At 42.9% G+C, this 15,610-nt stretch overlaps 1 protein-coding gene across 1 annotated transcript in view; it reads left to right on the forward strand.

The window, feature by feature from the left end:
- Positions 1-9,610, forward strand: part of Gnaq (G protein subunit alpha q) — a 246,302-nt gene extending 236,692 nt beyond the window's left edge. Inside the window, exon 7 of the mRNA NM_031036.3 lies at positions 4,339-9,610. Coding sequence (NP_112298.2) covers positions 4,339-4,529 — 191 coding nt within the window. The 3' untranslated portion in view covers positions 4,530-9,610. The remainder of the gene's footprint in view (positions 1-4,338) is intronic.
- The last annotated feature ends 6,000 nt before the right edge of the window (positions 9,611-15,610 follow it).

The following is a 15,610-nucleotide window of genomic DNA, read 5'->3' on the forward strand; positions in this document are numbered from 1 at the left end:
AAGGAAGAGTTGTTGACTAATTGTATCCACATCCAGCCTCCCAGCAGTCCCAGAAGGCCTTTGCTTTGTAAAGCTTAAACAAGCCATGGGCAGACCATACCAGAGGGTGCCTCCTGCTGTTGACATCCAGTGGAAGAATCATTGCAACCACTTTCCTTAGGCCTGGGTTGTCCCCACCTCATCAGAAGTGAGTGGTGTTGACAGACATTAAGTCATCTGAACAGCCTGAGATGCTTAGTCTCTGGCCTTTCACAGAGTTGACCAAGCCCTGGTCTAGACAGCATGAACGAGGATCTCCAGATGCTGCTTCTTACTGACAGTATTACCTGGAACAATTTATCTCTGCCTAATTTCTTCCTGCATTCATGAGGACTGATCAAGTTGTAAATGACTTAGCATAGCACCTGTCACAGAGTAGGGCCAAATCCCAACGTGCTTACAGGGTGAATGTAACAGCAGAAGTGACTTCTACAAAGGGACCTCATCAACAAAGGAGATCTAGATATCTGTGACATAGCAGTTTTGTCATTGGAGATTAAGGGTCACTTGGCTTTGTAGCTTTTTCATGAAGATTTAAGTGCCCTTTTTGCTCTGTATGCATTAGGCGCAGTGCTGGCTCAGGAAGGGAAAGTCGCATGCTTTACAGCTGTAATTTGCATCTCAAATTCATGTGTACAACGGGGTGTGCAGCTGCACGTCACATCTTTCCAAGCACGTTTTCTGTTTGCCTGACTGTTTTAAAAGAACAAATCCTGTCTAAACCTAGACAGCAATCTCTCTTTTCTCCTTCTATCTTCTCTCACCTACGAGCAAATAGTAAGTGCCTCGGTGTTACTAAGAAAACTGTGGAAGGAAATGACTATATATGGTGTACCTCCTCTCCCCCACCCCCTATAGCAGGCCGGTCCTGTAAGCACATGGTCTGAGAACAGGAGCAAGAACCAGCTGCCTCATACAGGCGTACATGCTCTTAACACCCAGAAGGCAGACTTCATTTCTCTCCAGAGTTGGTGAGAGTCAGTGTACAGTGGATAGGAAGTGACTGCACCATATACAGCAGCAGCACTGGAGCCCCCCTGTTTTCCTGCTTAGATACAGCCAGATAGCATTGTGCAGCCACAGAGTAGAAGTCCCCAAGCCTAGCTGCTCACCTACTGCCTCATGATGGCTGCCTACACAGCATTCCAAGGGTTTCTGGGACAGGTCTTGGCAGGATTGCCGCTTTTCTGTAGTATCGTCCTCAACCCTTACAACTACAAATGGTTTCCTTCCAAAGGGAGCTTATTGGAAGTGTTTTGGAATTTGAAGATGATTTTTACTGTTGACTTTCTTCAATGGACATATAATGTCCAAAGGATATATGGCCACAGCTAAGTTAACAAAGGTGATGATTTTGTTGTTCTTGGAAAGCTAAGTTGTCATGTTATGAGATCCAAAGGCCTTGGAGGACGAGCTAAGGCTGAGAAAGCCTTCAGTACACTGGAGTGTTAACTTGATAATAAGCTTATGTAGAGTATTACCATTTTCACAGATGTGCATATCTTCCTTTCGAGGTCATAAGCAGATGAATGCCATCTCTGTTTCTCTTCAGGAAGAGAAATTACTAAGTTCATATAGATTTGAACTGCAGAATTGTTCCTAGAGACCTTAGAATTCTGGGCCTGCTGAGATGTGTTCAAATAGCATAATATGTGGTTAAAACAGCACCCTGCGAGTGCACTTCAGTGAACCTGACTCTATTTCCGATATTTTACAAACTAAACAGAAGAAAAAAAAAAAAGTTGGTGCCTTTTCCTTCCCAAACAGAATAAGAATAATAGTTAAAAAAAAAAATGACAGGCTCCTTACATCCTGCCAGGTCCCCATTTTAAGTGGTCTTTGCTGCTGTAGACCCAGTCACTTAAGGTAGTACACTGCTAAGGACAGAACACTGTTTCATGTATGTAACGGCCTTAGTCACCGACCCAAAGCACTCCTGTTAATACTTGTGCAAATGAGAAGACTCTGGGCTTCCTAGCTCTTCCTTGCAGCTTCTAACAGTGCGAGATGTAGTGTGAGCTCAAATCTGTAATAGGCTTCATCTGAAGAGACTCGGGATGAAGGCCCGTAGCATTGGTACTTAGGCCTCAGCAGTGTTCCTTTGCATAGAACAAACCCACATTGTGAATCTAGGAGGTCCTCCCAGGAGGGAGGAGGTGACATGTCCTTTCACTGTATGGAACTAGCTCGCAGCCTGGGAGAGAAACAGGCATGCAGTGGCACAGCGCTCAGTATCTGTAAGATGACGGTGTTTTGATGTTAGTAATTTAAAAGTTTTAAACTCACACTTGCCAAAATCTGTTTAAGCATTAAACTGATTGATTGAGATGTGACTGTGGTTGACCCTGTACACAATTAGTAATGGCTCAGGGCATGTCACACTAAAATATTATACAGAACATTTAAATATTAATTCAAGTACGTAATCGCATGACGTTAATGACATGTATGACACTGCTGCTATTGGCAATGTCCCCACCCCTCTAGCTAAGCAATAGCACACATTGCCCACTCCCTTCACACACTGTCCCTTTCTTTACTCCCCTTTCTGTCTCCTTAGCCTAGAAGTCAAGTTGCACAGTATTTGTCTATGTCTGGCAAGTTGATTTAAGAATAGTATTTCCAAGGTCCGTGCTTGGTGTTCCTTCTATTATCACTTCCATGTCTTGTGTCTTATTGGCTTATCCAATTCAGTTGAATCACTTCTACCTATGAGTACTTGTGAGGAATGGTACTGTCCATTCACCTGCGAAAGGCCCTCCTTTCAATTCATTTGGAGAACACCCTCCAACTAGTTGACTTGCTAGGTTGTATGGGAATTTTATCTTAGCTTCTTGGGGTACCAATGAGCTGTTTCCCATAGAGGGTATACCATTGTGCATGGACCAGAGGGTATACCATTGTGCATGGACCAGTGGCAGACAGCTCCACACCTGACCTGTTGCCAAGATTTATTTTCCCCTTTTTAAATGATATCCAGGCCAGCTAGCAGATGGAAAGACTGCTTTATGATTTTACTGGACATTTCCCTAGAAGAGGAAGTATCAGAGTTAAGGTCTTGTACGCTCACTGGTTATGTGTGTATCTTCCTTTGCAAAGCTCTGTTCACGCCTTTTGTCCAGGTTATATAATCTTTATATATTCTAGGATCTATATCCTTATCACATATGAATTGTATGTATTTTTCACTTCCTAATGTACTTTGGCAGCAAAAGGGATTTTTATTTTAATAAGGTTCTGGTTACTTTTTCTTTTACTGCTTCTGTGTTGGGGCTGTACCTAAGAATCCACTACAGAATTATTGTAAAAGTGTTGGTTAGTTTCTTGTCAGCTTAACTAATGTTAGGGTCATCTTAAAAAAAGGCCCTCAATTGAGACAATCAGAATTGACCATAGGTAAGTGTGGGGAACCTTTTCTTGATCAGTGATTGATATAGGGCCCAGCACACTGTGGACAGTGACACCCAGGCAGGTGGCCCTGAGCTGTTTAGGAAAGAAGGCTGAGTGAGCCATGAGGCATGGGGTGGTAAGCAGCACTCCTCCATGGCTTCTGCTTCACTTCCTTCCCTCCTTCCTGCCTCCTGACCACCAATCATATTGGACTATAAATGAAATAAACCCTTTCCTCCCTGGGTTGCTGTGATCTTGATGTTCATCACCACAGTAGAAAGCAAACAACGACAAAGGTGTTTTAGATTCATTTCTATTGCTAAGAAAACTACCCCAACAAGAAGCAACTTCAGGGAGAAAAGTGGTTGCCTGGCTTACTAGTCCCAGGCTACTGTTCATCTTGGGGGGGAATCAAGGCAGGAGCTCAAGCAGATAGTCACGTGGCATCCATGACAAGGGCAAAGAGGATGAGTGCATCCTCGCTTGCTGCATCTAGCTTTTCCCTGTTGTGTATCACTTAGGACCTCTGCCCCTACAGGGGATGGTGCCCCTAACAATGGACTGGGTCTCCTTACATCCAGTCCTCCACAGACATAGCCACAGGCAAACCTGATTTAGATAATCCCTCAACTGACATTCCCTTCTCAGGTGATTCTAGATCATGGCAACTTGACATTTAAAAGCAACCATGACCAATGTATTCAAATAAAGCTATCGTGGGACAATGTATGAAGCATGAGAAACAACCGTGCAAACATACGATAATGCAAACTAGTGCATATGTCACACGGTGAACTTGGCAAAGCTCTGGAAATCAGATGAGTCCTCATAGGCATGACATGATACATGCGGATTGAGCAGATAGGCAACTATGGGTCACACTTTGCTCTCCCCTTTCTTGGCAAACAGGACCCCAGAGAGATGCCCAGGCAGCACGAGAATTCATCCTGAAGATGTTCGTGGACCTGAACCCCGACAGTGACAAAATCATCTACTCGCACTTCACGTGTGCCACAGACACGGAGAACATCCGCTTCGTGTTTGCTGCTGTCAAGGACACCATCCTGCAGCTGAACCTGAAGGAGTACAATCTGGTGTGACCACGCCTCCCAGAACCCATTCTTCCCTTCCCCATGGGCTGTTGAAGATAAACAAGAGGGACTGTACTTCTGTGGAAAACAATTTGCATAATACTAATTTATTGCCGTCCTGGACTCTGTGAGCGTGTCCGCAGAGCCGTAGTAAATATTGTGATTTTATTTAAACTCTTCAGAGGAAACCGGATGCTGAAGTGCAGTCCCAGCACACTTCCTCTTTTTTTAGGCAAACCTCGACTCGACGTATTTTAAATTTTCAGTCATTCACTCACAGTATAAAAGCACTCCTGTCATTCATTCATTCTCTCTCCCCCTCTCTCTTCTCTCTCTTCCATTCCTTGCCTTCTTCCTCCTCCCCTTTCCTGTTGACCAAAACAAGGCTGATTTTTCTTCTTCCTGTTCCATACCTTCCTTCTGATTTTATTTTCCCTCATTACCATGGCCTTTACCCTAATTCCACTCTTGGGCAGTTTCTCTCTCGAATGACACGGTCAGGACAGTGTCATTCAGCTGAAGCCGCCTTACAGCAGCGTCCTTTACCAGTGGTTCTGCTGAAGGCAGGAGCATATGTATTCCTACTATGGTTTTAAATGTATCTCTGGATGCACATCACATCTAGTATTTCTTTTTCAATACATACATACATGCATACATACATATATATGTATAATATATATATTGTCTTGTCTCACTTGGACTAGGGCGGTGGGTGTCTTATCTTTGGGTGCAGACTTTCGGCCACAGCTGGATTGCTCAGAGGAATATATGGAAGTCAGGAATATATGGAGGGCACAGGCCGTGAAGAAGTCCTTGCTTCTCCGGGCTGTGTGCTGCGTCCTTCCGCTCTTCCTTGCTTCCGTTTATGTCTCTTTAGTTTTTCGCCCTCTCTTTAAACCACAGACGCCAAATGATACGGCAACAGACACTACATTCCCCAGCGGCTGCTGCCACAGCCCTCTTGTAGCTTCTTCGTTTTCTGTTTGTTTCTAGCTGTCCTTTGCTCCTATTTCCCTTTGTGTTTGGGCCATAATTTTAAATTAATTTTTATTATGGGTATATGTTGCCAAAGCCAGATTTTTATAAGGCAAAATAAATTAAGAATTTAAACAGTTAAAGCCAGTGTCTCAAAATGTCAGCATTAAGACAGTGAGGGAGACAACAGCTGGGTGTGAACCAGAAGCACTCATTGCCAAACAGTTGCTAACTGAACTGCTCCCTCTCACGGTCCGTTCTTTTCTTCCCCTCAGTGTCAGTGCCAGTGTCCAGATGACCAGTGTAGAAAAGTACCCTGTGTGCTTTGTCATGAGCTCTGCTTATATCTCTTTATTGGCACTAGTTTTATTAGCTCTTTATGTTCTTTAAGTTTAAGGGAATCTGCCAAGAACACTAGTTGATAGTATTATCCTGAAACCTTTTATTTGGGGAGCAAATAGTGAGCTGGCTTTACCACCTTCAGGATCTTGAATTGGTCACTTGAACTTAAGGAAGACTTGTGAATTTATTCAAAAGTCACCGCTCAGTGTTCTGTCAAGCATGTATTTTTGTGACGATCATACTAGGAGAGATGTTTGGAATTCTCCATGTGCAATTTGTCAGCAGATGCAAACCATGCCGAGCATATATGAGTGAGCCTGTCAAGCAGCCTGCATCAGTCAGTATGTGATTTAAGTAGATGGTGAGCGCTCTAAGGCTGCGGGGAAGTTTAGCCTGATCTGGTCTCATTAGAGCTTGGCACTAATCTCAACTTCCATGTAAATCACCTTTCTTGAATAGCAAAGCTGGGAGAGGGAACAGCTCACTGTATGAGCACTGAAACTGCTGACTGTAGTCAAGTGTTCTCATGTGTTACTCCCCGGCTTTTCTATCCCTTGCTCTAGAAAGCCCCTGTAATTTAATTAACAGACTGCCTGTAGGTACAGTGCAATTACAAATGCTCTGATCGTTGTACATACATCTCTCTTGATATTGCAACATCCATACTGGCTTTTAATCATTAATGTTTTGGCAGATTGAATGTGCTGTATTGATATGTATCTATGTAATTGTATTGTATGTCTTATAGCTAATTCACATTTTGAATAATGTTATTTTATTTACTTTTTTAAGAGAGGAGAATGTAAATTTGTCAGTTTATTTCTGACTAGGGATATTTTTTTCCATTTAGAAAAGAAGAAAAAAAAAAAAAAAACCCTTACTATCGTACAGAGCGGTACTAGCATTGTGCTGTCTAAAATCATTTGCACATTCCTGAGTAGAGGTGTGCTGACCTAAGACCCAAAGGTAATTTCATAGCAAACACACAACATCCGTCAGAGCTTTTATACAAACACGGAGACCAACTTTGTAGACCTTTTGCCATTTGACCTGGGGTTGGAATATGAGCTTTTATACGATTCATATTCTTATTTGGCAAATGCACAGTTTAGCATTACCTCTCTGATGGCCTTTATTAGAAAGGCAGTTTTAGAAGCTATTGTGATCCACTAAGGAAATGTTTTATCAGCTAGAGACCACTGCTTGCCTGAAAGGGCAACCTTAAATTTGGTGCAGCAAAAAAAAACAAAAACAAAAAAAAAAAATAACAAATAAAACAAAAACAAAAAACAAAACAAAAAAAAAAAACAAAAAAGACAAAAAAGAAAAAAAAGTAACATTTGATGGCCTGCAGTGTACAGAGAAAACCTCATCCCAGGATCATAAGTGTTAACAGTCCTAAGGAACCGAGCTGTTCTGTCTATTAGAGCTGTAGTGGATGTGGTTGAACCATGCTGATATCCAGCTCAGAGCTGCTGAGTACGGCAGAGAGAGGTGGCCACGGCGTCTTTCTGAATTGAGGATGCAGCTTGCTGTGCAGAGTTGAAGTCTGTGGCCTCACTGCACATCCTGGGGTGCATGACAGGATCCCTTCTTTTGAGAAAGGAAAACATTGATCACCCTAGCTGCAGTGATGCCTGGACACCTAATTGTATCCACACTAGTCAATGAAGCTAAAAATAATTTTGTTGTTGTTTCTTGTTTGGGGTTTTATTGAAGGGGTGAGGGGCGGGAAGGGCTTCTCAGTTTTGTACAAAAACAAAGTTTACTCATGCTTTCTCTTCTATTGTGATTGCAAGCGTTCCTGTTGTCGATGCTCTAGGTAATGGAGGCTTGTGAGGAGTGTTATGGTGACTTGGGCATGTCTTATTCAGAAGAAAAACACAGACCACAGAAACCTTTCCTCAGCATCCCAAGGCAAGCAGCCATCTCCCGAGTCACTCAGCACGAGTGTGCCGTTTACAGATGATGTCTCCCTTTTGTGTGTGATGCGGCAGTTCCCACCCACAGAGAATTCCTATTTGTAAATTGGAGGTTTATACTATGCCTTACAGAGCTTAAATTCAGAAGTCTGTGCCTCATGTCTGAAACAAAGGGAAAACACGCACCCATGCAAAAGTCAGTGGGTCTTACAGAGCCTGTTGGGTTTTCCTTACTGTTTCCGTAGGAAGAGCTCTGTTGAATGTCCTGAGTAGCTGGGAAATTCTTAGGAGCCTGCATGTGTTGTTTACTGGCAGGTGGCATCCACAGCGATATTTAGAGAACACCCTGGAACTTGGGGGCTCGGGGTTTTGTTTTGTTTTGTTTTGTTTAGATTACATTAGCAGGCCTAATCGTTTTAAAAGGTAATTCAGCCAAAGGGCAATTTACTTTTTGTACTTCAGACTTATATTGATTGTCAAGTTGTACGAATTGTAATTTAAAAATTTATACTGCCACATGATTGTAAATTTAAGTTGTCTTAAGTAGGAATTGGTGAAAAGCTGTTTATGCTGGATTTGGGTCAAAATGACTTGATTACTTGCAAAAAAATAAAAATAATAATGGGAAGAAAGGGCTGCATAACAAGACACCGCAAGACTCAGACCCTCAGATGACCCCAGATGACCCTCAGATGACCCCAGCCCCTTTGTTTTCAGTTTCTCAAGAGAACGAATGAAGTGAAATATAGCAGAATGTTAACCCATATAAAAATAAAGTGTACCCAAATATTGTAATGTATATTGCTGCTCTTCTTAAAATTAAGTAAGGGTCTTAAGCCACTCAAGTGGTTAGTAACAGCATCTTAATTGATACAAATAAGGTTAGTTGGGCATACATTAATATTTTATTCCAAAGAGAAATCTTTGGTTAGAAAGACATACAAAAATGGAAGCTAACACTGTGTCTGTCTGTCCCCCCACACTTCCAGCGTATGCAGTGTTAAGAGATATCCTGGCACTTGTATCTTTGGGATTCCATTTTGGTTCTCGAACATTGGGAAAAACAAATGGCTTGGTTCTGTGTGATTAGGCCAAGGTTGGGGAAGCTAGACACCTGCCATTCCACAGATAACTTGCTGAACGTCTACACTCTGTTTTCCTTGCAGTAATACTGTTTCCTGCCATCTCCCCGCTTCTGCCACCCTGCAATAGCACCCTTGCCTCTAGAGCCATTGGTCCAGAGTATGCATGCACACCTGATGCACAGAGGTGCCCAGATATGTCCTCCCACCTTCCATATCTACCACGGAGATGCCATCACGCCATAAAATCTGAACCCAGTGATGAATACATTTACATGTTAAAAAAACAGCCACTTGGTAAAAATCAGATCTTACTTAGATAAAGGAATTCTGGCTTTCATAGAAGCTTCGGTAGTCAGGAAGAAAACGCAGGGAGGAAGATCATTCAGCAAGCTGTTTGTAGGGTTAGAAAAGGAAGTAAAAACACTATCTAAGTCTGTCTGGGTCACTTTCATTGAAACACGTTTCTGGCAGATTTCCTCAAAGGACTCTAACTGAAGCCTCTGGCCAGACTCTGCATCGACCCTCATGTGGAAGACCTGACTAGATCTGTGTACTTAGGGAGTTTTGTCAAAAACATTTTTAACTTGCAGTATTTAAAAAAAATCATATTTACTGTTCTTAAAATGTCATTCAAATGCATGTATTGTCTATTGTTTGGGGATGGGAACTAGTTTTTCAAAAAAAAAAAAAAAAAAGGAACACCTAATGTTGTATAATGCCCCGATGATCTTACTGGTTAAAAATACAGTATTTTCGGCCATAATCTTGTACTACAGTATTCTTCATTCTGAGTTTTGCTTCCCTTGAAATTGCCTAAGCCCCTCTGAGAATGCTCTGATCATAAAGTGCATTGCAACACATACTCACTTCCTGCCCCTTTGTAGGTCACTTTTCCAAAGCAGGCAGATTTAATGGTTTCTAAAGCACACACACAACCTTTTCCCATTTGTGTCCAGTCAGAAATGTCTGTCCCTTTGGTGCGAATAGGCATTGGTAGTACCTTCTGAATCCATTCTTCAAGAACTGGCCCTGGATTAGTGGTGGTCTGTTTAAGAGTATGAGTAGCTGCTCAGTGTAGGCCTCTGCAGACCTGCTTAGCCTCCCCCTGGCAGGCAAGCTTCTGATGAGCAGAACCAGCCCTCACCCCTTCCCTCTAGGTAAGCTGTTAGGCAGAGCCCTGCCCTGACAGTCTGTATCTAAATGTTAGCTATAAGCTGCCACTGCACATGGGAAAAAGACCCAGCACACAGAACCTGTGTGTCTGTGGCATCTGTATCTGCATATGTCTTTGGGATCTGCCAAGAACTAGCGTTTTCTTCCTCTGGGAGCTTTTTAACATCCAGGTGGTGAGTGTCTGTCTAGAAAATAGATGCTTAGATGTGCCTGCAGAGCACAGTAGAAGCAAAGCACACATCCCCCCCCTGCTGTGACCATGTCTCCCTGATGGCCCTGGCCTCACTCAGAAAATGGCTTCTCAGCTACTTTGCCTGCAGACTTGGTGCTGAATAACTGCCGTGTGTTCAGTAGGTATGTGGGGCAGTTCCTGATGTTAAGTTGCCCGACTTCTTGCTCTTCTGTTTAATTCTAAGGTGCTGCCTTACCAATTGTTTTGCTAGTAGTGGAGGGTGGTTTCCAGTTGCTTTTACCGAGAAGTGATCTAGATACTTGAACCTTATTTTCCTTCACGTTGAGCTACTCCTTTCTAACATCCACCAGGCCTTTGACAGTAATTGATACCTGTACGTTGGAATCCCCGTGTTCCGTGGTCATGGCTAATTGCCTCTAACAACAAAAAGGAACTGAACACACTCCGTTTGTAGCAGTCCTTGTTCCGGACAGGTTTCTACAATGCTCATTATAAACTGCAGGTTTCTTTAAATCCATGATACCTAGGAAAACCTGAGATGTTTTCCATTCAGTTCTCGTGCCTTAAGATTGTTGGAATTTGATCAGTGTTCATCATATTCTCTCTGCCTGTGTTCAAGAGTGCAGTTCAAAGGCTGGGATATTTTTCTGCCCCATAAACCTGGGGATACAAAGCAGGAAAATTGCCCTCTTTAATTGGGAAGTTCATTGCACTGAACATTTTAACAGAAGCCTGACCATCCCTGCTATGATGTCCTCTGCAGCTCTGCTGGTGTTTCTGTAACTTAGTTGACTAACCAAGATAGACTTGTGGCTGTTTCCAATTAGCCCAGATATATGTATGGAAAATCTTTAAAGCATCTTTGGAAGTGGAAAGAAAAAGACACATGAACAAATGAAACTTGGCTAACTCTTGCTATGTGCAAATGGAGCCTCCACACTCTGTACTAGCGGCCGAGTAGATTTAAGAAGACGCTGTTCACATGAGTCCAGTCAAGGGCACACCAGAGGTGCAGGTCTCTCTTTCAGGGATGGAGTTAGATCTATGGTCATATTCTGAGACCACAGCCACCGTAGCAAAGGTGAGCTACTTCCTTTTCATGAGTTACAGGAGGCCCATTCCTGGGACATTCTGCTAAGGAGTTTAACAATGCAGAAGGGGCTACCAGGTTGTGCTGCTTTTCATCACAGAAATATTCAGCCACAGCCAATTTTACCTTCCAGTGTGACAGAGGTGCTCACTCTCGGCTCTTTGGCTGCATCTGTGAACTGCTGTCAAGGCCTCGAGCCAAAGCCTTTTTTTTTTTTTTTTTTTTTTTTTTTTTTGCATGTGGAGCAGGCCTGTGGGCCAGGCCATCTGGCATCCTCTTTCCATTCCTCCCCCAGGAACTAACAACTAAAAAGCAATGGTACCATATTCAGGATGGGCAGCAACACGAGAGAGATAAACTATCTAGACAAAAAGAATGGCAAGAATGGATAAGCAGGTGCTTGAAGCTGGGAAGGGAGAATGCAAAATTAGTTTGTGTGTCTGCATATACCTAAGCAGATAAGTCACCGTCTTACGAAGCAAAGGAGGCCACAGATCATTGACGGTAGTTGGGGTAGAACATTAAACTCAAATATTTTTGCTCTGTAAGTCAGTGTACATGTAGACCGTAACCATGACTTGTTCATAGTGTGTGCACATGCATGCACAGAGGGAGATTTGTTTACTCCTGTTGTTATTAGAAGTATTTTCATTCATGCAGAAGAAGTGCATTTTAATGTGATTGACACAGGAAAAGATGATAAAGATCTCATGCTAACAACTTCTTAGAACTTTTTCTTCCCAGTCTTTTCAGGTGCCACCTTTTCAAAACTGATCCCTAGTTTAGGAAAGAAACTCCAGCTTTTGACTTCTACATGTTCTTTGTTTTGTTGCAGTGCTGGGAATCAAACTCAGGACCTTCCCTTTGCTAGGCTGGTGCTCTAGCACTGAGCTACAGCTCAACCCCTGTATTAAACTTGTTTAAAGGCCATGATTCATCAGTTGGGCACCTGTGGCTGAGGGATGAGGTAAATATCCAGCAGAAACAGGGAGGAGAGGTTTGAGAGCAGAGGGAAGCTGGATACAATCTCCCAGGCCTATGAGTGTGCAGTCTCAGCACTGTTCCCATTCCTGAGATAAATCTGTAGATTGCACAATACATGCTTTACAGAATGCATATACAGATGACAAATTCTGACGACACAATTTGGGGATTGTGTTTTTAGAATAATATTTTCAAGACAGCCTATCGTGTTTTCTATATGCAGTTGTACATACCATAAGTTATTGCACACAGTCCTTGTAGGGGCTGTCTACCTCCTTCTAGCATTTTCTAACCACAGTCCAGTAATTAGGATTTATCTTATCCACAAGAATTATCAGAGCCAATCAAATGTTGAACTGATCACAGCAAAAGCTAAACAAACACCTGGCCGTGAATGGGCTCCCAACTATAATGCAGGGCTAAGATCCAAAACATAATGCCTGGGCCCCCAGTGTGAAACGAAATGTCAGAATAAGGACTCATGTTTTATGAGTCACAAGGTTTCTCATAGCCACAGGAATAAGCAAGTCTCCCTATTTACACTTAGGTACATATGCATATATGTGCTATGTTAAGATCAGAGACCCGATGTCTGACTGTAATAATCATAAAGAACATTGTCATTCCTGGAGTTTACCATTGGTAATCGCGGGAAGCATACATGCAAATAACATTGTACAGACTGAGAAGATTATATTTAGGTATATTTATACATGCATACATATACATATATAAAATGATATATGTTACATATGTAACAACAATGAGAAGAGGCCATGAATTTGAAAGACAGCAAGGAGGAATGGATATATGGGAGGGTTTAGAGAGGAGAGGGAAGGGGGAAATGATGTAATTATATTATCTCAAAAAAAATTAAATCCTGCATTCCAATTAACCATTAGCCTTTAAGTTAACTTCTCGAAATGATCAGATTTGACAAAGTGCAGTCGCTAGAGCATGCTGTTTATAAGGAGCACACTGGACAAAAACATGTTCAAAGTAGGAGACCCCAAGTTCCAGCAGGACTCTCCTCCAAACAGCACCACGGGCAGTTCTTAGGTCTGTGAGACCAAGAGCACTGCTCTTTTGTCCCCTGCCTTGCTCAAATTAGAGGGACAAACAACAGTTTACCAGAGCAAATGCCACCAAAGTGTCCCCAAGGGTGGAAACCCTACGAGATTATGAGCTGACCATTGGAACATTTCGAGTCAGAACTTCAAGCCAGAGGACATACATTTTGTGTTTAATTCTTCGGTCTTGTCTACAACCACATTGTGAATACTGGGGACTCTTCAGGATGAGGAAAAGGAAACTTCTGTTGTACAGAGTTCTAAGATGTTCCTAGAGCATATTTGAGTCTTATCATAACCTAGCTAACCCTTAGGAAGGAAAAAATGCTCAACTGCATACCCCCAGCTGTCCTCTCCTACCTGAGATGGGAAAACAACCTGAGGCAGGTGGGAAGCTCACACACAGCCCAGAGGAACAGGCCCACTGAAAGACTGAAACCCAAGCAGAGTGCAGTAGAAACACCCATCCCCTCTCTGTCACGCGCATGCGCACACACACACACACACACACACACACACACACACACACACACACCCTCCACAACATCAGTAAAGCCCACACCAACCCATCATGACCAGACTAGACCAACAGAAAAAGTAGTTCTCAGGCTAAAAGAAGAAGGTAGTTGCAGTTCACTGAGGCAGAGCAAGTTTCAGATCCAACTTAGTTATGGCAAGAAAGCCAGAATTATTGGAGTGAGAGCTGAAAATGGTCACTGTCCTGCCTAGTTTAATGTCAACTTGACACACTAGAATCATCAGAGGGAGCTTCAATTGAGAAAATGTCTCCACAAGCAAGCCTGTAAGGCATTATCTTAATTACCGAATGATGTGAGTGGGCTCAGCCTATTGTGGGTGGGTCCTCCCCTGGGTTCCGGGGCAAGCTAGTAATCCCCACCCCTTCCATGGCCTCTGCATCAGCTCCTGCCTCTAGGTTCCTGCCGTGCTTGAGTTCCTGTCCAGATTTCCTTCAGTAATGTGGAAGTATAAGCAAAATAACACACACCCAATTTGCTTTTGGTCATGGTGTTTTATTCACAGCAACAGAAACCCTAAGACATTGACTAGTATTCTATGAACGCTTAATGAAAAAGGGAAACATGAAAAGTGACAAGCTAAACTTGGAATAGAAATTCTCAGAATGTTCTAAATGACATGCTAGAAATCATGAAAATGGATAACATCCTTTAGTAGACTAAATACCAGTAAGGAGGAGCTTCATCTGAGACTATATCAACAGATACAATAACCAAAAAGCGAAGGAGTTGAGTTCGATGCCAGTTTGGTCTACATAGTGAGTTCCTGTCTCAAAGTACAAAACAACAAAATAAAACAACAAAAATGTATTATATATATAGAGAGAGAGACAGAGACAGAGACAGAGACAGAGAGAGAGAGACAAAGAGAGGCAGAGAGAGAGAGAGAGAGAGAGAGAATATTTGGTTTGGTTTTTTTTTTTTTCCGGAGCTGGGGACTGAACCCAGGGCCTTGCGCTTCCTAGGCAAGCGCTCTACCACTGAGCTAAATCCCCAACCCCTGAGAGAGAGAATATTTGGGGAAAATAAAATTTTCCAAAACAATGTTATACACTCACTGAAACCTATCCTTCAGTCTTGACATTGCCCTTACCATCTTGACAACAGAGTAGCTGATTATACATGAGACCCTCATAAGATGGGGCCTGTTGTCCCCTGGTGTGGGAGACAGGTCATAAGGTCCTCACCCTCAGCCCTTCTATGCCCCAACACCAGCTGCGTGTAAACCTGCTCAACTAAACTGAATCCCAGAAGATGCTGGAATTTAAAGCAGTAAAAAGCTAACTGAATGGGGATTCCACCAACATGAGCCTACTCCTTATCCTGAGGTGGGACTTCTACAATACATCTGTTTGGGGTCACCTACACTCCCATCACCTACTCTCCACCCCCATCCTTCTCTAAGCCCAAGACACTCATTGGCTCACCAAGCTAGACTCGGATGGAATTGTTCCTTTACTGTCACTGGTCCTCTATCTGGAGTGAACAGACATTTGTTCATGCCTCCTCAGGAAAAGTGGTGAAAGCGTGGTATCTAGACAGCGACAGGACAGAAGCAGAGTTGAATGGAAGGAGACATTGCACTGTCTCTGCTGTGGGTAATGAGGCATGCAGCTAAGTTGCAGGTGGAGTGTCTACAGGGCCAGGTCCCTGTGGCTGTCCTCCATGTGCTATGGAATGGCATACCTTCTGCTGTAGTAGCAACTGTAGAACCCCA

The sequence above is a fragment of the Rattus norvegicus genome, chromosome 1 (assembly GCF_036323735.1).
Source record: "Rattus norvegicus strain BN/NHsdMcwi chromosome 1, GRCr8, whole genome shotgun sequence".
Lineage (NCBI taxonomy): Eukaryota > Metazoa > Chordata > Mammalia > Rodentia > Muridae > Rattus > Rattus norvegicus.